Consider the following 22,361-nt stretch of genomic DNA (forward strand, 5'->3'; position numbering starts at 1 on the left):
CTGCAACGAGAGAAGCCACCGCCATGAGAAGCCCAGCATCACATCTAGAGTAGCCCCGATCACTGCTGCTAGAGAAAGCCCATGCACAGCAATAAAGACCCAGTGCAAACAAAAATAAATACTTTTTTTAAAATATGTTTTTTTAAAAAATTAAAGACTTCTGTCACTCTTGCTACCCTCCTCAGAGATAGGGACTATGGTGACGCAACTTTGCAGAGGCTCACCAGGATCACACAACTCATGAGGGTCAGAGAAACACTGGAACCCAGGTCTGATTCAGGAGGCCATGTGCTCCTTGCTGGTCCAACCCAGCCACACACCGAAAGGATTTCCCTTTACCCTGCAACTTTTCCAGGAATAGAGTTGACCTAGTCACCACCAGTGGTCTCCAAACTCTCACAGAAGGTCACCTGGGGAGGTGGAGGGAGTCACGCATCCCTGGACCTGGTCCCAGAAATGTCCATTCTGTCCATCTCAGGCAGGGTCCAGAGACGAGCATCTTAACTAACGCCCCTCAGCTGGGTCTGACGCAAGTGGTCTCAGGAAAGCTGGCCAAGAGGTCCTCAGAGAAAGCAACAGGGGCCCTTGGTCCCAGGGGTCTTGGGCCTCAGACCAGGGCAGTTTGCCCAGTACCAGCAGATCCCAACATGCCTTTAGAATGAAAAGTGCCCACAGGGAGCTGAGGGCTTCCCAGGTGGCTCAGTGGTAAAGAATCTGCCTGCCAATGCAGGAGACGCAGGAGACACGAGTTCGATCCCTGGGTTGGGAAGACCCCCTGGAGGAGAAATGGCAACCCACTCCAGTATTCTTGCCTGGGAATCCCCATGGACAGAGTGGGCTACAGTCCATGGGGTCGCCAAGAGTCGGACACGACTGAGTGACTAAGCGCACACGTACACACGCAGGGAGCGGAATGCACTCTTGTTAATTCTTTGGAAACTAGTCATGATGTGTGGTTATATCTAGTAAACTTCTTGACTCTTCACTTTATCAGTCACCAGTCCTCTAAGCCAGAACCTTCCTATCTTCTCCACTGGGGTGCGGAGTGGGGAGCAGCTAGCAGAATGGGCTCATTCAGCCTTCCTGTGTGCTTGGCACTGGGGATGTAAAGATGGGTGAAGGACCAGCTCCCTTAGCTGAGTGCCCAGTGCTTGGACTCTGAAAAGCCAACAGTCAACTCAACAATGAGCCAAGGGTCCTTGCTGATGTGCAGAATCCTTTCTACTAGCTCAGCGAGTCCCTAACTCTGAGCTACAGGCTCAAGAACTTCTGAAAAGGATGGGGATGTTCTAGGATCATCCCTCTAGGATTCTCTTCCTCCATCTGGGACCCCTGTTGACACTCCAGCCTCCACCAAGGGCTCTGGGGGGTCACCCCATTATCTGTTGTTGGAAACCATGGACCCGGGAGGGGTTCGTCATGCCCTTTCCCTTCCCCTAAAGATCAAAGTTTGGGAAGATCCCCTGGAGGAGGGCATGAAAACCCACTCCAGTATTCTCACCTGGAGAATCCCATGGACAGGGGAGCCTGGCAGGCTACAGTCCATGGGGTCGCAAAGGGTTGGACACGACTGAAGCGACTAGGCACAGCACAGCACCGAGCTCAAAGAGGGACTCCAAAGCGCCTTTGTATTTTAATAAACTTTCCTTTATTAGGTTACTGACTATTATCAACCATCATAAAATAGAACAGGAGTTTCAAAACTGTACAGGCCACAAGGCTCTGGGCTGAGAGGAAAGACAGATGGGACTGAGGTTCGGGGAGCTGGGGTGTCAGGGGTGCAGAGAGACAACAAGGAGCCCGGGGGTTTGTCCAGCGTCTGTGGGAGACGACTGGGTCAAGGCGATAAGGCTGGGATCTGTCTAATGAGACCCTCTTATGTGTAACATTCATCAGAACATGGCCCACTCTGAAACAGGAGCGAGGACAGTCTTTAAACGTCTCAGGTTCGGTTCCTCCCACCCACTGGGGGAAAAACAAACCTCCAAATAGCAAGGGGAAATTTACATTCCTCACCCAGTCTTGGCACCAATTTTGTGCTTTAAAAAATATACTCCACTGGAAGACTTTTTTTTTTAAAAGGTACCCTACAGCAGCTGTTTAAAACATAATTTTTACGGACAAATATATATGCATATATATTAAACATTTTAAACAAATAAAGTCATCTATTGTACCTGTACAGAAATGAACAGAAGGCAGATTCTAAGAGGGTGGACTTCAAGACATAAGAAAAGGTGACCTGGTGGCAGGTGCTGGGGTCTGCTACGTGGGGGAGTTGTGCAAGGGAGGGTGCTTCCCCCCCACAGCAGGCTGCCCGCCCCACCCCACCCTGCCCCACCCCACGGCTCTGGGGCACTGTGATGAACCGAGGCTGCTCCACTTCAGCCCAGAGCCCGGACAGGGGCACCAAGCAGAGACAGGCACTGGCTTCGAGGACACACAACTCTGCTCTGGTCTCCCCCCCGCCCCTGCCCCGCCCTGCCCCTGGCCTCTCAGACCCACTCATCCCCTGTCTTGTTTCGGCAGGTCCTCGACAGGGGAAGCCAGAGCTTCCGTGTATTCATGTGGCAAATCTCAGGTAGGAAAGCGAAAATGAAACCAAACCCACACCAAAAAACCCCACAGAAGACTAAAAAAATAAAACCACGTGCAAAAATGGATGCGCCTGAGTGACAAGTGGCCGTCTGGGGGGACGCAGGGAGCTGCCACCGCCCTTGCAGACAGGTCCCTAAGACACTCATTATTGCATGTGAGGTGCCCTTTCAGGGGCCCGCTCAGGCACTCAGGAGCAGAGCCCCTGGAAACTGTAGACTGAGGGGCCCACACAGAGGTCCCCCTGTGCCCACATGGGGACACATCACAAACATGACCCAGCGTAAGGGCCAGTGAGGCACACACATCCCAGGAAGGGTCAGGTGGAAGAAAGCAACAGAACACTCCAGAGAGAAGTGACCCGAACAAAGTGTCCTTTCTAAATGGAATAAATAAATGGCTTTTGTTACTGTTAAAAGAATAAATACAGGGTTTGGAGGCACCGGCAGCCAGGACTGATGCTGGGTGCTCATGCGCCTAGGGCAGGTCCCATTTTGGTTTCTGCCTCCGTGGCCATGGTGAGCTTCTGACATCCTGAGCTTCGTCCGCTGTGGCTGCCCTGCTGGGCGGGCGCTGGCCCTCATCTAAGCACCTCTTCGCACACCTGGGATCTGTTCTTGGCACCAGAGGGTCCCGGCAGGTGTGGGGAGCACCCAGGCCACCCCAAGAGCAGGTCAGAGCTCAGGGCAGCAGTTTATCCTCTCTGTTTTTTCCAAGGAGGGGCTGTGATACGGCATGCGGGGGACTTCTGCCAAGGTCCAGAAGGGGAGCAGAAGGGCCCGTATCCAAAGCCGTCTGTGTCCGGCTGGGCAGCCAGGGAGGATGAAAAGGAAGTCGGGACTTCCTCCCACGCCTCGGACGCCGGTCCAAGGCTCGTGGCGCTGTGGTGGCTCAGTGAGTTGGCACCGGGGGGGTGGTTGTGCTGGCGGTCCCAGGCGGAGCATCACTGGTAGAGGAGGTAGGCCTTGAGGGAGGCGGGCAGTGGCAGCGCGTGGATCTCACCCAGGCGCCCCTTCCCCAGGGCCAGGCGCACCGAGCGACGGCAGAGATCCATGAGTGGTAAGGGCTCGGCTGCGGATACGAGGAGAGAGAGGACGCCTGTTAGAACGGCTCCGGGTGGTTTGAGAGCAAACACCAACAACAGCAGCAATAGCATCACTTACTGATACCCGACGTTTTTAAAAAAAAATGTTTATTGATCTATTTATTTGGCTGCATAGGGTCTTGGTTGATCAAACTCAGGCCCTGTGCATTGGGAACTTGGACTCTTTGCCACTGGACCACCATGGAAGTCTTGATACTAGTTTTAATACCCAGATGACTACAAATTAACTCCTTTTACTTTTTTTTTCTGGCCATGCAGCATGGCCTATGGGATCTTAGTTCTCCAACTGGGGATGGAACCTGGACCCTCGGTAGTGAAAGTGCCGGGTCCTAACCTCTGGACCACCAAAGGTTCCCCTCATTTTACCTTTAAAAAAAAAAATTATTTATTTTTAATTGATTGATTATTGCTTTTACAATATTGGTTTGATTTCTGTCTCATTTTACCTTTTAAATGAGTTATTAATTGCTAACACAGAAAACTCACTGGGCCAGGCCCCCTTGTAAGCCCTCATTTAATCCCCATGACGGTCTGTTATGAATGATTTAATAATCACATACCATGATCATCATCCCCATTTTACTGATGAGGAAACTGAGGGATAGAGTCCAAATAACTTGCCCAGGGCCACACCACTGGCAGGACAAGGAGCAAGGGTTAGGATCAGGGTTAGCTCTAAGCCACTGAACTAGAGGCCCTCTTCATGGACTCTCCCCTGCATATATCCATTCTCAGACCCTACTTGGTCTTTCAGGAGGAGAATCATTCTGTGTTAACCCGACTGCTCACAGGGACGGTTCTCCTCTCCATTTTACAGCTGCAGGTGCAGAGGGGACCGAAGCTCCAGGATTACAGGCTGGAGTCCAAACCCCTGCAGTCGGGGCCCAGTTCTGGTAGAGCTGCATCAGGAACCTGGATCCCAAGGGGCTTCTGGCAGCAGCCTGCAAGGGCACCTCTGCCCTTGTGTCCCTGGGAGGGCCTAAGACCTAGCTTCCTGCAAGAGAGGCTCCACATAGCCTGCATCTCAGATAAACCCTCTGCTCCAGAAGGAACCAGGAAGTCATGCCCTCCAAGGCCCCAGAGGCTGCTGAGTTGTCGTGGGCTCTGCTCGTCTCCTCCCCCCATGCCTGGCTGACTCCTCCTTGCTCTCACCCATGAAGCCAGGTACAGGTGAGCACAGATGAACGGCTCAGGGTCCCTCCCCACCACGGGGTCCTGGACACACAAAGAGCTGAAGTGAGTGGATCTGTGACCTCGTCCACAGTCTCCCCAAACCTCCTTGTGAACAAAATAAAAGGTCAAACCAAAAAACTGAGAAAACCCCCAGCATTTCCCTTGAGATCCCATTCCACCAATTAAAAAGTGACGAAAGTTCTTTAATATTCACCATTGTGTCTCAGAATACTAAAAAGAATATTTAAAAATTCAGCCATTGGGAATTCCCTGGTGGTCCAGTTCAATTCCTGGGCTGGGAAGATCTGCTGGAGAAGGGATAGGCTACCCACTCCAGTATTCTTGGGCTTCCCGTGTGGCTCAGCTGGTAAAGAATCCACCTGCAGTGCAGGAGATCTGGGTTTGATCCCCAGGTTGGGAAGATCCCCTGGAGAAGGGAAAGGCTACCCACTCCAGTGTGCTGGCCTGGAGAATTCCATGGACTGTATAGCCCATGGGGTCACAAAGAGCTGAACACGACTGTGACTTTCACATACGTCACATACTAGTGGTTAAGACTTGGTGCTTATGCTGCCGAGGGCTTGGGATCAATCCCTGGTCAGGGAACTAAGATCTGGCAAACCATGCACTGTGTGGCCCAAAATATAAATAAATAAATAAAAATTCAGCGATTGAAGACCAAATCCTAAGGCTGGTGGTTTATGGGGAAACAGGGAATGACTGAGTAGGGGTTCCCTTTGGTGATGATGAAAGTGTTCTAAGATGAACCACACCAGTGGCTACACAGATGTTAGTAAGCTAGAGGTCACCGCACGGTGCAATTTAATGGGTGAATTGCATGGCATGTGAATTATATCACAGTAAAGCTGTTATTTAAAAAAAGAATACATCTTAGGCTTGACAGGGCATTTATGAAATTCCAGGCTTTAAAAGAAGACAGACAATGGCTCTTTATCTCCCCTGGGCAGTCCCAGGAGACAGGATAGTTGTAATGGTGTCAGTTGCTCAGTCATGTCTGACTCTTTGAGACCCCGTGCAGCCACCCTGCCAGGCTCCTCTGTCCGTGGAATTCTCCAGGCAAGAATACTGGAGCGGGTAGCCATGCTCTCCTCCAGGGGATCTTCCCAACTCAGGAAGTGAACCCAGGTCTCCCACATTGTAGGCAGATTCTTTACTGTCTGAGCCACCAGGGAAGCCTAGGAGACAGGATGGAAGTGGTAGATGTTTTTCATGGAAAGCTTTGAAACGGGGCCTTTCCTGGAGGAAGGATTAACTAAATGATGTTCCATCTGTTCGGGTCAAGGATCCCACAGACTCCTGGTGGGTCGGGATGGAATCATCCCACCTGCCGGCCTGCAGAGACCTGGTCTCCTTCACTGGACCTGCCTTGGTGACCCCAGACCCGGCCCCACACCTTCACCTGCATAGCAGCCTGACCTCGAGCAAATGGCTCCCTTCCCACAGGCCTCAGCTTCCCCAGATGGAAGACGAGGGGTCTGGACCAGACGCTCCCCAGAGTCCCATTGGCTGAGCTCCTGAAGTCCAGCAATGCCAGGATGAGGAGCGAGTGGTCCTTTGAGCCTTTGAGTGGGGAACTGGGCTCCTCTCCTCCACTCAGAGGGCTTCCCAGGAGGCGCAGTGGTCAAGAATTCACCTGCCAATGCATGAGATGTTGGAGACACAGCTTCAATCCCGGGGTCAGGAAGGTCACCTAGAGAAGGAAATGGCAACCCTCTCCAGTATTCTTGCCTGGAGAATCCCAAGAACAGAGGAGCCTGGTGGGCTATGGTTCATGGGGTTGCAAAGAATCAGACATGACTAATCAACTGAGCACACATGCCTCCACTCAGAAACTCTCCTCCATCCTCCTCCAGCACTGCCTCATTCAAGGATGTGGCTCAGCCCCAGAGGGGCTTCCCCTCATGTCTGAAGACACTTGAGAAAGCTTCAAAAGCCACTGACTATGATGGAGAGCCTGCTGGGCCGTGGGAAGGGCTGAGAGGGAGTTCCCATACCCACCTCTTGGCTAAATGGGTATCAAATCAGCTCATCAACACCCTCAGGAAGAAATGTTTCTAAACAGCAGGTCATCCTCACCCCTACCCCACCCATTGCCGATTTTGCAGGAGACAAGACTATGATGCCCGGGGTCCTGGTCTGATTGCAGAGACTGAGTGCAAGGCTCCAGAGACGGATGTGGACATCATGCCAGGAAAAACATCTGTCCCACAGATTCTGGTTGGTCACTAGCAGGACCCAGAAGGCCTTCCTGCCCTCAGTCCTTTTACCCAGGGTGGGGAGTGTGGGGCTGTAGGGTCTGTATCCGGCTCCATCCACATGGAGTATGGCTCAGGAATCAGGAAGTGAAGCTGGCGCTATTTACGGGGGCAGAAGGACAAGGAACTGGACAAGGCCACGTGCCCACATCTACATCTCCACGATGAGCAACCACCTGGTGGACGATTTGAACATGCACAGCCAGGGTCACCTCCTAGTTCTACAAGAGATGCCCACCCGCAACCCTAGAGCCTGGTTCTGTGTCCAGTCCACGGGCGGTGAATGGACTTTGGGTCTGTGAGGTCATGGATGTACGTCTCAAGTCAGGAAGTGCCCAGTTCAGAGACGTTTCCACCCACCACCTTCACGGCTCCCAGGTCCTGGGAACCAAAAAAAGGAGAATTTGAAAATGCTGAACTGCAAGGAAATGCTTCCTTAATGGGAGGTGCCATTAAAAGTTGGGGAGAGAGGTGCAGGAGGACTCTCCTTTGAATGACAGCTGGTCTGCTACTTGAAAATAGGCCTTTCTGGGACTTCTCTGTGGTCCACTGGCTAAGACTCCATGCTCCCAGTGCAGGGGGCCTAGGTTCAATTCCTAGTCAGGGAGCTAGATCTCACAGGCCACAACTAAGACCCGGTGCAGCCAAACAAATAAATATTAAAAAAAAAAAAAAAATAGGCCTGGGCTAAGTGGTAAAGAATCCACCTGCCAGTGTAGGAGACACGGGTTTGATCCCTAATCCAGGAAGATCCCACATCCTACAGAGAAACTAAGCCTGTGCAGCACAGCTATTGAGCTTGTGCTCTAGAGTCGCAACTACTGAAGCCCACAGTGCCCTAGAACCCGTGTTCTGCAACAAGAGAAACCATCACAATGAAAAGCCCAAGCACCGAACCTAGAGAGTAGCTTCTGCTCACTGCAACTGGAGAAAGCCCTCACAGCAACGAAGACACAGCACAGCTTAAAAAAAAAAAAATAGGCCTTTCCTTCTGCATCTCCAGGGAGTGGGGTGGGCAGGCCTAGGAGCCAAACTGGGCCCTGTCTCCCCCTTCAATGGCCATTGCTGCCCCTTCTTCCCAGGAAAGAGCAAGATGACACAGCAGCCCCTCTGGTTGCAGCCTCAGCCCCAGGGACCTTGAGCCCCAAGGAAGAGTCAGAACAAGTGGTCTGTGATCAGAGGTGGTTGGACAGTGGTGGAGGTCACGCAAGGACACACAGCCTATGCTCTGGCCCTGTCCAGGCCAGCTCAGCTCAGGCTCCCGGCACTGGGCAGGGACTCTTCCAGGGAGGGTCCACCTGGCATTCAGGGGAAGGCAAACTGGGAGGACAAAATGCCCACTGCAGCACCCAGGGTGGGGTGAGGCGGGGGAGGGGGTGCACAGGACTCTGACAACTCTGGCTGACCCGCTCTGCAAACAGCTGCTCCCTGCTGAGGTCAGCACCAGGCAGCCAGGTGAAGTGGGACTGGGTGGAGAAGGAGGGAGTGGACTTTCCAGATGACCCAGGGAGCAGTAAGAAGACTGCTTGAAGACTGCAGAGCCCAGTCCAGGCCTGACACCAAGAAGATGTATCTGGTCAGACTTGGCCAGGGCTTCTGCCTGTCATGCCCTGTTCCCTGGGTGGACTCTGACATCCCTTCTTCCTCAGGTGCCTTGGGGAGTAAAGCAAACCCTCCTGGGCAGAGGACTTGGGTGCCCTTTGACCTCACCTGACAGATATCCACCATCTGAACTCTGGGCTCTGTCTCTTACTGCCTCATCTTCCCCCAAAGGCAGCAGCCCAGTGAGGGGAAGGAACTGTGGGTGGGACAGCACCCCTCCCACCAAATTCAAGTCCATCTGAAAACCTCAGAATGTGACCCTGTTGGAAACAGGGTCTTTGGAGATGTAACTGGTTAACATGAGGTCACATTGGAGTAAGGCTTCCCTGGTGGCTCAGCGGTAAAGAATCCGCCTGCAATGCAGGAGCCACAGGAGACTCCGCCTGCAATGCAGGAGCTACAGGAGACTCTGATTCTATCCCTACGTCGGAAAGATCCCCTGGAGGAGGGCATGGCAACCCACCCCAGTATTCTGGCCTGGAAAATCCCATGGACAAAGGAGCCTGGTGGGCTCCTACGGTCCATAAAGTCACAAATAGTCGGACACGACTGAGTGACTGAGTACTCACACATACTGGAGTCAGATGAGCCCTGTCCTTATAAGAAGAGGTCACAACCAGAGCAGGCCACATGACCACGGAGGCAGAGACTGAGTGATGCGTCCACAAGCCAAGGCGTGCTGGGACAGGACAGACTCTCAGAGCCTGAGAAGAAACTGCCCTGCCCACACCTTGGTTTCAGATACCTGGCCTCCTGAACTGAGATGAAACACCATTTCTGTTACTTTAAGCCTCCCAGTTGGTGGTCATTTGTTCCGGTGGCCCCAGGAAATAACCACACCACCCTCCTCTCTACACCAGCCCCTTCCTCAGGCTTTTGAACCCACCCTATCCAGATGACCCTCGTCAGGGTCACCAGCGATTGCCTCACCGCCAAAGCTGATGGACAAGTCTTGAGTGTACTTGACTTGGCTGAGTGCACTTGACTTGGCATGACTTTGTCCTTCTTGAAGTCCTTTTTTCATTTGGTGTCCAGAACACTACTCCTCCCCCCAGCCTCTGCTACTCCACTTTTCCTTCCTCATCATCCACCCTAAACAATGACTCGCCCCAGGGCTGGGCCTCAGCCCGCTCCTCCTTCCTTTCCTTGGTGACCTCATCCAGGGTTAGAGCTTTCAACTCCATCTCCACTGACCACTGTCCTGTCTCCAGACCTGCAGAGTCACTGTGACATGCTGAGTGAGCATCACAAATGTCACTTCCCCACGTCCACGGGTGCCCACCCTGGCCCTCGTCCCCACCCCCACCTTTCCTCTGGACAACCATCAGGGCTCCTCCCTGGCCTCCTGGTGGCCCCTCGTGCCTCCACCGTCCATTTCTACACAGCAGCCAAAGTGACCCTTCTAGGACATAAGATCAAACACCCTGCAGAGGTTGGGGCTGCTGTCTTACCCTCACAGGTTTTCCCATCCGGATTCTCCTAAGCCAGCCAGCAGTGCAGAGAGGGGCCCATTCATGTCTGATTAGGAGAGTAGAAGGCTAGAAGCCAATGGGGCCCTGGCACTGCCTGGCGTTATTGTGGGGACAGAGGAGCATCCTCATCAGACACCAAGAGTGTGGAGGGGGCTCAAGCCTCTGGGCACTTCCAGTCTCCCCCCTCCACCCCGGGGTCCAGCTCAGGGGTGGCCTTCTCATAACACATGCCCATGCTATTCCCCTCCACCTCCATCCCTTTAAGTTTCCCAAACAAGAAAAATTGCAAAGACATCCAACCTCCCATCTAATGCAGAGCTGACAGGGCATTGACCGATCACGCCCATCTGGGCCTCCAGGACTGCTTTGGCAGAACCACCACCGAGCCTTGTCCTGACTCAGCAGGGGAACAGTTCTGTTCGTGCACGCCCTGATTTGCCATGGGGGAACAGGCCCCTCCCGGCCGCTCTGAGGTCTGCCTTCTGTCCCAGAGCTGGGCACGTAAGCAGTGAAGCCGTGCACTCCCGGCATTGGCACCGATGGACCTGTTTCCAGAGGGGCCAGGGCTGACCCGTTCTTGGAAAGACCAAGTCTCAGAAGCCTGGACCCAACAGTTCACTCATCTGTCTGCACAGAGCAGGCATTAAAGGACTTCCCTGTGGTCCAGTGGCTAAGACCCTGAGCTCCTAATGCTTGGAGGCCGGGTTCAATCCCTGGTCAGGGAACTAGATCCCACATGCTGCAACTAAGAGTTCGCATGCTGCAACTAGAGATTCCACATGCTGCAACGAAGATCAAAGACACCACATGCCACAACTAAGACCCAGTGCAGCCAAATAAATATTACAAAAAAGGGGGGATGGCACTGAACTCCCTGAGGCTGTGGTCACTCTCTACTAGGAAGAGATAAGCAGGACTACAGGCCAGGTTCCCCTGAGACCCGGGGTCCCAGGCTCCCAATCCCTGCCCATCTCTGCACAGGGTAGATGTGGCTGTGAACCTTCTAGCCTGACTCATGGAGAGATGGACTCACAGAACTTGCCCTGCTGGTTCCCTAGACCAGGTCTGAGTGACTTCCTCAGGGAGGTTACCTGCTGGATGCACACCTGCCAGGAGTACCAGGAGGATCTACAGTGCTGGGCTACACAGGTGAGGTGGACACCCCACCTGGCTGTGGGCTCACTGCCCTCACCCTGTCAGAGCCTGCCAGGAGCAGCAAGGGAAAGATGGGCAGCGGAGGGCTCCAAAGAGAAACATGTGTACCCCACAGGGGGTATCTGCTGTCGAATGAATGAGAGGTCACTGGCTTTCACTATGTGGGCAGCCCTAGTACCCCCAGGATGCAAAGCCCAGCTCAATAATATGATGGTTACTGTGCTAGAAGGTGATCAACTGCAGATCAAACCTGGAGGCAGGTCAACCAAAAACAAACCACATCTGTCAAAGACCATCCATCCACTGATCCTTTCATTCATTCAACCATCCATCCACCCACCCATCTACTCAACCACCCACCCACCCACCCACCCATCCACTCCATTACTTATTCATCCATCCATCCATCCATCTGTCCACCCCTCCATCCATCTATTCACTCCTTTAGTCACTCACTCACTCAACTATCTATCCATCCATCCATCCACCATCCAGCCATGAGGGGCTACCATGTAAACTGCAGACTCTAGCTAGAAATCCCATCTAATCTGAGGCAAGGCAAGAGTCTGAGGATCTGAAAGTTGGGGTGTCTACTTAAAGACATTTAAATGCAACAACTGTAGACTTTTAGCTGGGCCCAGCCAGGACCAGCAGGGCACAGGGAGGCCAGGGACACCATCACCAAAAACAGAGCCGAGGACACTTACGGTCGAGTCCATTCAAGTAGCGCATGCGGATCTCACAGTGGCCCCAGACGGCACTCACTACAGGATACAGTTTTTTGCCCTTGAGTCCCCGAAAAGCTACTCCCATGTACTGTCCGTCCACAATGAAGCTCAGGGTCCCGTCGTCCATATCCAGGGCCACTAGGAAGGAGTCGGGGACAATGAACGTCTCGTCCGGCTCCAGAAAGGCCGGGTACGTCTTGCTTGGCTGGTTTTTGCCATCGTGGTAGAGCCGGTTGCGCCCCAAGTCCCAGCCCCAGGACTCGTGGTTATTCCCAACGAGTGTTGTATACCCCACGGAGTGCAGGGGGGCGTCTGCTGTTGCCACCCCCACCACGGCGTGGGTGCCCCGCTGCCTCATGGCCCACGTGATCTGCCATACGTGCAGCCCGCGCGTGTACCCGACTTTGCCCCTGATGGCGTCCGTGCTCTGGGCCACCGGATGCCGGTGGAAGATGAGCTTATCGTCCTCTTTCACGAAGACGTTGAGTGAGCGGTCATTATTGTTCCAGGAGTGGAGTAGCTGGACGTCATAAGACACGGGAGGCATGTCCAGCAGCAGGTCCAGGCGCGTGGGCTTGCAATAGTCCAGACCCTGGAGCTCCTGCTTCAAGGGCCGGTACGTGGGGTCCCTCATGTCCACCGTCTTGATCCCTCCGGTGACCTTCTGCCCCATGTCGGCCTCCCGTTTCACCTGGTCACCAACGCCCAAGACAAACTCATCAATGGCGGGGCCACTTCTCCAGTTTTCAATCAGGCTGGGATGGCACTCCTAAGGGAGGCTGCTAGGTGATGTGGAGCATCCGGTACTGCCTAGTGGATGGAAGGAGAAACCGGAGGTGAGCTGGGGGTGCAGAGAGAAGGGGAGAAATCCACTAGGTTCATACATCACACAGGCTTGTCCCTCCCATCACATCTGATTCCGGGCAGACCGGAGCCTCTGCACCGAGTGATATTCCCTCTGTCCCTGCAGCTAGGTTAGCATAAAGGAGGGGGCCGTGCACCTGGAAGTCTGTGTGGAGAGGTGGCCTTGGGGGCAGGTGTTACGCCCAACTGTGTCAGGTGTCCAGCCTGAGGCTCGCCAACTCATCACTGTTTCTCAGGGCAGAAGGCCAAGTTGGCCTGATCACAAGGTCGGCTCAGGGCACTGGGCGTCTCCTCTGGTCAAAGCAATGGGAGGTTTACTCCCAGCACCTGCTGTTTGGAGGGCAGGTGAATCCCTGCGTGGCAGCAGAAACCGTTTGAGGTGCTGATTCCCAGTCCCTCCTCTCTCTTCCAGCACAGCCACCTCCAAGGATGTACCACCAGTTCACACTAGGGAAGGGAACCCCAGGGTGGGCATAAAACTCCTGGCTCAGTGGCTCCAGGGGGCACATCAACGCCCCCACCCAGCTGGCCCAAAATCAGGTGGGCATAGGGCTCTCACTGCCACCCCTGGGTGGTTCTGGACCCATCTTTAGACAGCCATCCTCTCCCACCCACATTCTTCAACTGGTGTCTAGCGTTTGGCTCCTCCAGTCCCCACAGCCCATCTGGGAAAGAAGTTGGACTCCAAGACGACTCATTTCCGCCCAGGCTACACCATCCCTGTGTCCTTTAAGGGAGATCAGAGCCACAGGCCGGAGGGGAGAGTCCACTGTCTGTCCTCTCTGTTGGCAGCACCAGGAGGAGGGGCTGAAATGTGGGACAGATAGGACTCTGGTCACCCCCGCCACTCCAGTCCCCATTTCCTGAGCCTCACTCAAGAGAGAAGGTGCTTCCTGCCATCACAACTTCTACCTCCCACTCCCCTGGCCCATGGGAGGGCCTCTTGGCTGCCTAGTTTGGGCGATAGGCTCCGAGGACTGGCTTCCCAGGTGACTCAGTGGTAAAGAATCCACCTGCCAGTGCAGGAGACGCAAGAGACATGGGTTCGATCCATGGGTAGGGAAGATCCCCTGGAGGAAGACATGGAAACCCACTCCAGTATTCTTGCCTGGAGAATCCCATGGACGGAGGAGCCTGGTGGGCTACAGCCAATGGGGTCACAAAGAGTCGGACATGACTGAGCATGAACACTCTCAAGCTCTCCCAGGACTGGCCAGACAAGGGAGCAGGCAGACTCCTGGCTACATAAACAGGACTAAATGAGGACACAGAGGAGCTGGGCAAGAGGCCATGGGTGCCTGGCTGCTGAAGAAGTATCACAGGGTCACTTGTTCCCAGGAGCACGATGGTGCCTGGAACAAGGACAACACAAGGGAGCCCAGTGTGGGGCTGCAGTTAGCGTGTCATTTTCCCTCCAAGGTACAAGATGAAGCGTCTGCCAGGGGATGAGGGCAGGGACTGGCTGCAGAAGATCTGGCAACCTGGGACCACTGGCCTCCCCACCGGGCACCCAGGGACCCGCAGGACCAGGAGGACAGGAGGCATCTGCAGTGAGACCGGCTTCCGATCTGGAACTGTCTTCTTCTCATCAGCTGGGACAAGATCCCCAGAGATGCCCCATCCTCAAGGTGGCCAGGGGTCCTGGGAGGCAGGCTCTTGGCAAATGCCCATGTGGGAGTGCTTGGACCCCCTTATCTCAGTGAGCAGGTCACTCCTCTCACCCTCCAGCCTATCACCCTCTGTCAGCTGGCTCAAGCCTCATAACAGGAAGGACCTCTCTCCCTGAATCTCATGGGGTCAAAGATCCCACCCCACCCCACCCATGAGAGCAGGTGGAGAGAGTGAGGGGGAGGCTAGGGATGGGGTGGGGGGAGAGGAGACCTGGGCAGGTGGGAAGGAAGGGTGGTGGTGGGAAAGTCCTTCCAACACATTAATTTAAAATATTTGGGGAGAAATGAGTGGGAATTGAGAAGGACCACAGCAAGGAGATTGAGGTCAAGTCAGAGATGGAAGGAGGGAAGGGTTGATAGGGTGGTGGGGGAGAGGGGGAGAGAGGGACAGAGGGAGCTCGTGGGCTAGTACATCTGGGCCTGTGCACACACGTAACCCCTACTGTAGCTGGATCAAACCAGTCAGTCCTAAAGGAAATCAACCCTGAATATTCATTGGAAGGACTGATGTCGAAGCTGAAGCTCCAATACTCTGGCCACCTGATTCAAAGAGCTGAATGACTAGAAAAGACCTTGACGCTGGGAAAGACTAAAGGCAGGAGGAGAAGGGGATGACAGAGGATGAGATGGTTGGATGGCATCACTGACTCGATGGACATGAGTTTGAGCAAGCTCCGGGAGATGGTAAAGCCCAGGGAAGCCTGGAGTGCTGCAGTCAATGGAGCCGCAAAGAGTCGGACATGACAGTGATTGAACCACAACATAGCTGGACCACGATCAGCAAACTCTCTGTCAAGGGGGAGCTGGTAAATGCTTTAGGTTTTGTGGGCCCAAGAGTCTCTGTGCAACTCCTCAGCTCTGCCTTGTCGCCTGAGAGCAGCCACAGACATCACATAAATAAAGAAGCCTGGCTGAGTTCCAATAAAACTTTATTTACAAGAGCAGACCAGGAGGTAGTTGGCCAACCCCACACACAGATCACGGCAGCAGGAAAGCACGAGATGTTTGCTGGGAGGAATTGTGTGGCGGCAAGGTCAGTCCAGCCCCAGAACGAGGGGTCAGAAAAGACAGCGTAACCTCTCAGCAGCTGGTCAGCTGTCTGTCCGAGTCAGCCAACTGCCTGCTCTCCATCTCCTGTCTACTTTCAAATGTGGCCGCAGGGACCCACTAGCCCTCTTTTTTGGGACTATGGCCTGCCAGGGTGCTCCCTCCAGCCTCCTTCCCATCCTCGCCTCCAGACTCTGCATCATTCCTCTGCCAGCCCTGCTCCTGCGGCTTCTAATCTTCAGCCCTCTGCCTGAGACTCATCTGACGCTTTTCTGAGCCTCAGTTTGCTCTTCTGTAAGATGGGTGTCAAAGAGGAAAGCCCGTCCCCAGGATCAGAGCAGAGCACGTGGTTGTGAGGGTTCCATCTCCTCTCATACCCTGGGGGGTATGGGGCTGGGAGTGGGGGGGTGGGAGGAGAAGGGAAGCAGGAGTAGTGGGCAGTCACAGTCACAGGACAGGGACACTGTGATTCACACTGGTACTGCAGATGGACTCGCTTTCCCCTGAGGAGGGACACAGAGGGATACAGCTCTCACAAACAAGTGTGCATACACACACACACACACACACACATCACACTAGAAGCCTGGCAAGGCCTCATGGAGTCTGCATTTACTTTCAGGAGAGGGAATGAGATCAAAAGTTCTGAGATAGGGACTTCCCTGGTGGTCCAGTGGCTAGGACCCCACACTCCCTATGCAGGGGGCTGGGGTTCGATCCCTGGTCAGGGAACTAAGATCCCACATGCCACAATTAAAGATCCCAAGTGCTGCAACAAAGACCTGACACAGCCAAATAAATAAATATTTAAAAAATTAAAAATAAACATTAAAAAAAAAGCTCTGGAACAGAGGGGAAGGATGTCTTCAAAGCCCTGTGGTTGACTCGGTTGGACATTTTCCACCTACCATGAACACGCCCCTCCCACCTGATGCCACACCCATCATCCTTGCTGGGATAAAAGTCAACTCATGGTTCACTGTGAAAGGGGATGTGTCTCATACCCTCTAATGGGCAAGAGCCTTCCACATAGTGTCTTTCCTGGGACGGGGTGGCCCGGGACTCTAAGAACCCACCAAAGCTGCCCATTCACAATGGAATTCCAGGTGGACCCCTAGCGCTAAGTGGATGAACCCCTGGTCAGCACCAGCAGCCAATTACGTGCTTTTGGCTTAGGGTCTGGGGAACAGCACTCCTATCCCAAAGCCTGGCTTCAGAGAGGATTTGCTGGGAGCCACAGCTCTCCACCGAGAGGAAGACCAAAGCCTCACACAGCACCTTCCCTCCAGCTTCTTGGGCTCCTCCAGTGGGCTCTTTGCTCTCAGAAGGCAGGGGAACCATATCCAGAATTGGAGGACATGCCGGGAAGGAAGCCCAGAGCTGGACAGTGACCCCCAGTGAGTGGGGAGGAGTCAGAAGCATCTCTGAAGCCCACTGTCTGGGAGTCCAAGACCTGAGGCAGGGGAAGGGTACCCAGCCTTTGCTGATCTAAGGCAGCAATCCTCTCTGAAGCGGGAGGGAAGGGCACACTGATATATGTCTCCTGGGCACACATGGTTGAGAACACATACACCCACGGTTTTCACTATGCAAGAGGAAAGTAATGCTGACAAGCTTCTATCGGTGGCAGAGGGACCAGCGAGCCTTGTGGGATGCACAAGAAACAGGGGAAGATGTGGGGGAAAGGCCGTTTGCGTACAGGTGTGGGCATGTATCCCAGACAGACAGACTCCACTTGGGACATGCTTCTCGGCATATAGGTGCCGCGTGACAGTCTCCAGTCAGGTGTAAAACACGCTGCAATCACCCACTGACCACACTTCCAGGGGTCTCGTCTGTAAAACCCTACAGCCCTGCACAGGGACATGTGGGCAAAGATGCCCACTGCACCATGAACTCCAGCAGCTGTGGAGAGAAGGAGGTGGCCCCTCAGATGTGCCGACTTAACGTGACATGTAACATGACACTGTTATATTTTAAAAAACAAATTGGAGAACAACATGCAGAGCACAAACTGGCGTTTGTAAGAACAAAACTTTTAATATGCATAGAGAAAGGTCTAGAAGAATAAACACCCAAACTGCCACAACAGTTAATATTGGAGAGTGGGGGGCGGGATGCATTAACTTTAAGGACTCTTTGAATTGAAAAAAAATTTAATGCATGTATTCTGTTTTGCAATGAAAAGGATGTTTAAGCACACAAAAAAGAATAAAAAGGTGGACAAATACTGATTTAACACACTACATTCACAAGAGCAAATTGTTCCCAAAGCAACTCCTAAAGTCTTTCCACATGTGTCACTTCTTATAAAGCAAACACAGGATAAATACTTAATTTACCCAGGAAGATATACATGAAGGAGACAGCAGGGCATTTAAAACACAGGACAAGAATTCCCAGTTACAGCTCTGGAGCCATCCTCCCAAAAGAGGACAGTATTTCTACAGTAAGTTTTCCCAAGACTTCTAATTGCACTGCTTTTACATCTCGAATTTTATTTTTTCCCAGCAAAAATGGGGTAGCTATTTGTTAATCCTAAAGAAAATCAACTCTGAATATTCATTGGAAGGACTGATGCTGAAGCTGAAGCTTCAATACTTTGACCACCTGATGTGAAGAGCTGACTCATTGGAAAAGACCTTGAAGCTGGGAAAGATTGAAGGCGGGAGGAGAAGGGGCAACAGAGAATGAGACAGTCTGAAGGCATCACTGACTCAACAGACATGAGTTTGAACAAACTCCGGGAGATACTGAAGGACAGGGAAGCCTGGCATGCTGCAGTCCATGGGGTTGCAAAGAGTCAGACACGACTGAGCGACTGAAAAACAATAATCTGTCTCTGTGGGCTCCAAACAAGAAAAGACCTGTGCCATCCTCAGATGGGAAACCCAGGCATGGTGGCTATACGGGGCTCTGTGTTCTGCCAAGGCCAGGATGAGGAAGGAGGACCTCCAGGGGGCAGAGGCTGGAGAGGGGCAAGACCACCAACCTTGACTCAGCTGGGACAGCGCCCTCAGCACCTGTTGGGAATGCGACACTGTCCCTTCAATTAATTCAGCAGCTCTGCATTTCCGCCTTCCAAAAAAGCACTTTCGGATCAATTGGAACTGCTAAAAATTACCCTTTTGTTTTGTTGTTAAAGACAAAAAATGTTTGTTGAGCGAGCAATACCCTCTGTTGGAGACACGTCCAAGGTGATAGGTGACAAATGGATGGGACGGGGTGGGGAGGCAGGGGACACACAGAGGCGGTCACTGTGGCCTGGCAGGCGAACACCCAACCCCGCTTTCAGCTCAGTTCCCCCTCAGTGCATCCGACTGCCCCCAGAACAGTAAAACCATTGTTTCAACACGTGATGGGGAAAGAATAAAATTCAGGATGTGGAACAAGGTGACCTATTTATAAAGCCTCCTTTCACCTGCAGATCAAATAAGCTCCCTCCCTCCGCCTCCCCGCCTCACACAGCGCTGGTTACAGCCCGCTGGTTACAGCCGAGGATTTTGCAAGAGAAGCAGGCCTGAGCAATGGGCTATTACATCAGGACACAGCTTCTGCAGCCAGGCTGCGTGGCAGAGAGCACAAAACTGGGGATTTGTGCTTCGTGAGTAGGGGCTCACGCTTTGGTGGTGGAAGCACCCAGGGAGGGTGTGCTCCGTGCAAGCCTGACCACAGAGCCTGGGCCAACATGCCACCAACCACAGGACAAAAGCCATGTTATGTGGCCATTACCACCTCTACTCTGTGCACCTATAGCCTTGAGGAGAGACACCCAGGAAGATACAGGAAAGCTGTCTTCTTGCTCAAGCAGGGCTAGAAAAGTCAGCGTCTGCCCCCAGAATCAACAAAAAGGATTGGACCTTTCTGGAAAGTTCTGATGAGTGGTTCTGGAGAGAAAAATCCCACACGGGCTGGAGCTCTAGCCTCTGACCTCAAAAGACCAAAAGATGCACCTGCCGTAAACACCTACGGAAGGACCCAGATTACTCATGGCACTTTCAGAAAGGGCTCGAATCAGTTGAGCCTGGCCTCTGGGAAACAGCATTCACATTCATTCAGAGACTAAAAATCATGAAAAAAAAAAAGTCACGGCTGCAGCCGAGTTGAGGTTATGACGACAATGGCTGCGTTCACATGAGCAGCTCTGCTCCTGGGAGGGAGCTGAGTGACAAAGACACACGGTGACCTTCCAGAAAGCTTTCTGAGGCAGCAGCAGATGCCCAGTGAGGAGGAAGTCTAGATGCTGGACTCCCCACGCCACTCAGGCTGGGAGGTCCGTCACACTGGGTCTGCCCGGGCCATGCAGGAACTGGACGGGGGAGGGGTGTCTGTGGGAAGTGGGCAGGAAGGGAGCGTGGAGGACACTGTCGCCACTTCCCAGGGGAGAGCCCATGGGTGCCCAAGGGGGAAGGCTCAGGGACGCGGGTCCCTCCTCGCCCCACCCCGGCTGGTGGCAGAAGCCCACAAACCTCGGTGGACTGCTGGTCCCAGGGAGTGTGCTCCAGCTTCGAGAGAAGTGGGGTTCGCCTTTCCCTGGGTGAGTGCCGGGACAAGGCTCCCCGGGGAAACAAGGGTCCTCTCTGCACTGGCCGCCTGCAGCACCCACGCTCACCTGTTCACTCCAGCTCCGTGTGGCCTGTGAGGAGGCCTGGGACAACTCGACTCGCCTGCATCGGGACCCCCAGAGCGAAGCCTGACCTCGTCCAGGCTTTAGGGCCTGGAGACCTGAGTGCGAGCAGGTGACACTCTGGCCTCTTCCAATGGGACGTGCCAACTGGGAAAGGTAACCTCTGAGAGTGGCCCCATAGGTCACCCCATGTCCCTCCAGGAGGAATGAGCAGGAGGGAGGCCAAGGAGAGATGTGAGGCTGCAAGAGGAATCAGTTCCCAGAGAGATTCGAGGGGTTGGCTGCTGAGAGAGCTAGAGGGGCCTGTGTTTGCTTATCCCACCTGTAGGCTCAGGTGATGCTCTCAAACCACCTAGGGTGTAAAAGGAGGGGGAAGAGTGGCATTTGGTGTAGCTGAAGCACTTCACATAACATTGGGGGTACACAGTAGGTGTTTCATACCTGCCACTCCCTGCCTTCTCCCACCTCCCTTTAACAAGCTGTTCTTTATTCGCTAAGTTGTGTCCAACTCTTTTGTGAGCCCATGGACTGTACCCCACCAGGCTCTCCTGTCCATGGAATTCTCCAGGCAAGAATACTGGATTGTGTTGCCATTCCCTTCTCTGGGGATCTTCCTGAACCAGGGAATGAACTCACATTTCCTTCATTGCAGGCAGACTCTGAGCCACCAGGGAAGCCACAGGTTCAAAGGAGTGGTTCTCAAAGCAGGGTCCCTGGATCAATAGATCAGTGTCATCCTTAGAGACAGCAAATGCTTGGGCCCCACCCTAATCTGAATCAGGCATGCTGGGGGTGGGGTCAGCATTCTAATGAGCCCTCCAGGGGTTAGGACACTGCTAGTTTAAAGGAATTACAGCTCAAGATTTTGGAATCTCAAATCCACATTGAGAACTGACAAGCTTGGACTGATGACTACCATTTTTTAAAATTTCTTGTTCTGTCCTGATTTGAAATATTTCAAATGTTATATATGCTCTTTTTTTTTGAAAGTCGCTCAGTCATGTCGGACTCTTTGTAATCCCATGGACTGTAGCCTGCCAGGCTCCTCTGTCCATGGAATTCTCCAGGCCAGAATACTGGAGTGGGTAGTTGTTCCTTCTCCGGGATCTTCCCAACCCAAGGATCGAAACCAGGTCTCCCACACTGGAGGCAGATTCTTTACCATCTGAGCCACCAGGGAAGCCCAAGAATTCTGGAGTGGGTAGCCTATCCCTTCTCCAGGGCATCGTCCTGTCCCAGGAATTGAACCAGGGTGTCCTGCATTTCAGGCAGATTCTTTACCAGTTGAGCTACCAGGGAAGTCCATGCTCATAAGAAATCCATGCGCACAGAGAAATAAAATATCACCCTCCTACTCTAGCACAGATACAGGGACTATCCACTCACAGCAAAGGATCACACCACACACACTATACCCAAGTTGCTTTTTCTAAGTCATAATAAATATATTAGCTCCAGCCTACATCAACTTTATGCTTTAATAGCTATGTAATATTCCATTATCACAATTTTGGTAACTTTTCTTTTTTTAGCTGTGTCACATGACTGGGATCTTAGTTCCCTAACCAAGGATCAAACTCATACCCCCTGCAAAGGAAGCATTGGAAGGAGTCCTACTTACTGGACTGCCAGGGAATTCCTGTGTGTCTTCCCATTTAGTTCATGGCCACCTCTCCTCTCATTGCCCTCAAAATCTTGGACCTCAGAACCTCCCACCCCACTGCCTATTTTTAGAAGAAGAAAATCCAATGTGAAAGTAACCTACCATCAGGCTTCCTGCTGTTGGAACTGTGGGGTCTGAAGGCGCTCACAAGTTTCTGTACTCACTGGGCTGAAGGTTTGTCCACTAGACCTTGAATGGACCACAGCCAATGAACTTGGGCAAGATTCTAAAAGGAATGGGGCAGTGCGTCTCCTACTGCAACCTAATCATGGTTCCCTGGATGAGATTTCACAGAACTCAACAGGATGCCAAGGAAGAGGCAAATCCCTGGGCCTCACAGGCCAGTTGGTGAAAAAAAGGGACTTAAATATCCTTTAAAGATAC

The 22,361-nt window shown here is 53.0% G+C and overlaps 1 protein-coding gene across 1 annotated transcript in view; it reads right to left on the reverse strand.

Annotated features, from left to right (window-relative positions):
- Positions 1-1,640: 1,640 nt before the first annotated feature.
- The window catches only part of SPSB1 (splA/ryanodine receptor domain and SOCS box containing 1), a 70,269-nt gene continuing 49,548 nt past the window's right edge, over positions 1,641-22,361 (reverse strand). Inside the window, exons 2-3 of the mRNA XM_055582389.1 lie at positions 12,086-12,916; positions 1,641-3,666 (exon numbers count right to left, since the gene is read on the reverse strand). Of these exons, the coding sequence (XP_055438364.1) occupies positions 3,539-3,666; positions 12,086-12,779 (822 nt within the window). The 5' untranslated portion in view covers positions 12,780-12,916 and the 3' untranslated portion in view covers positions 1,641-3,538. The remainder of the gene's footprint in view (positions 3,667-12,085; positions 12,917-22,361) is intronic.

Source organism: Bubalus kerabau, chromosome 5, assembly GCF_029407905.1.
Source record: "Bubalus kerabau isolate K-KA32 ecotype Philippines breed swamp buffalo chromosome 5, PCC_UOA_SB_1v2, whole genome shotgun sequence".
Lineage (NCBI taxonomy): Eukaryota > Metazoa > Chordata > Mammalia > Artiodactyla > Bovidae > Bubalus > Bubalus kerabau.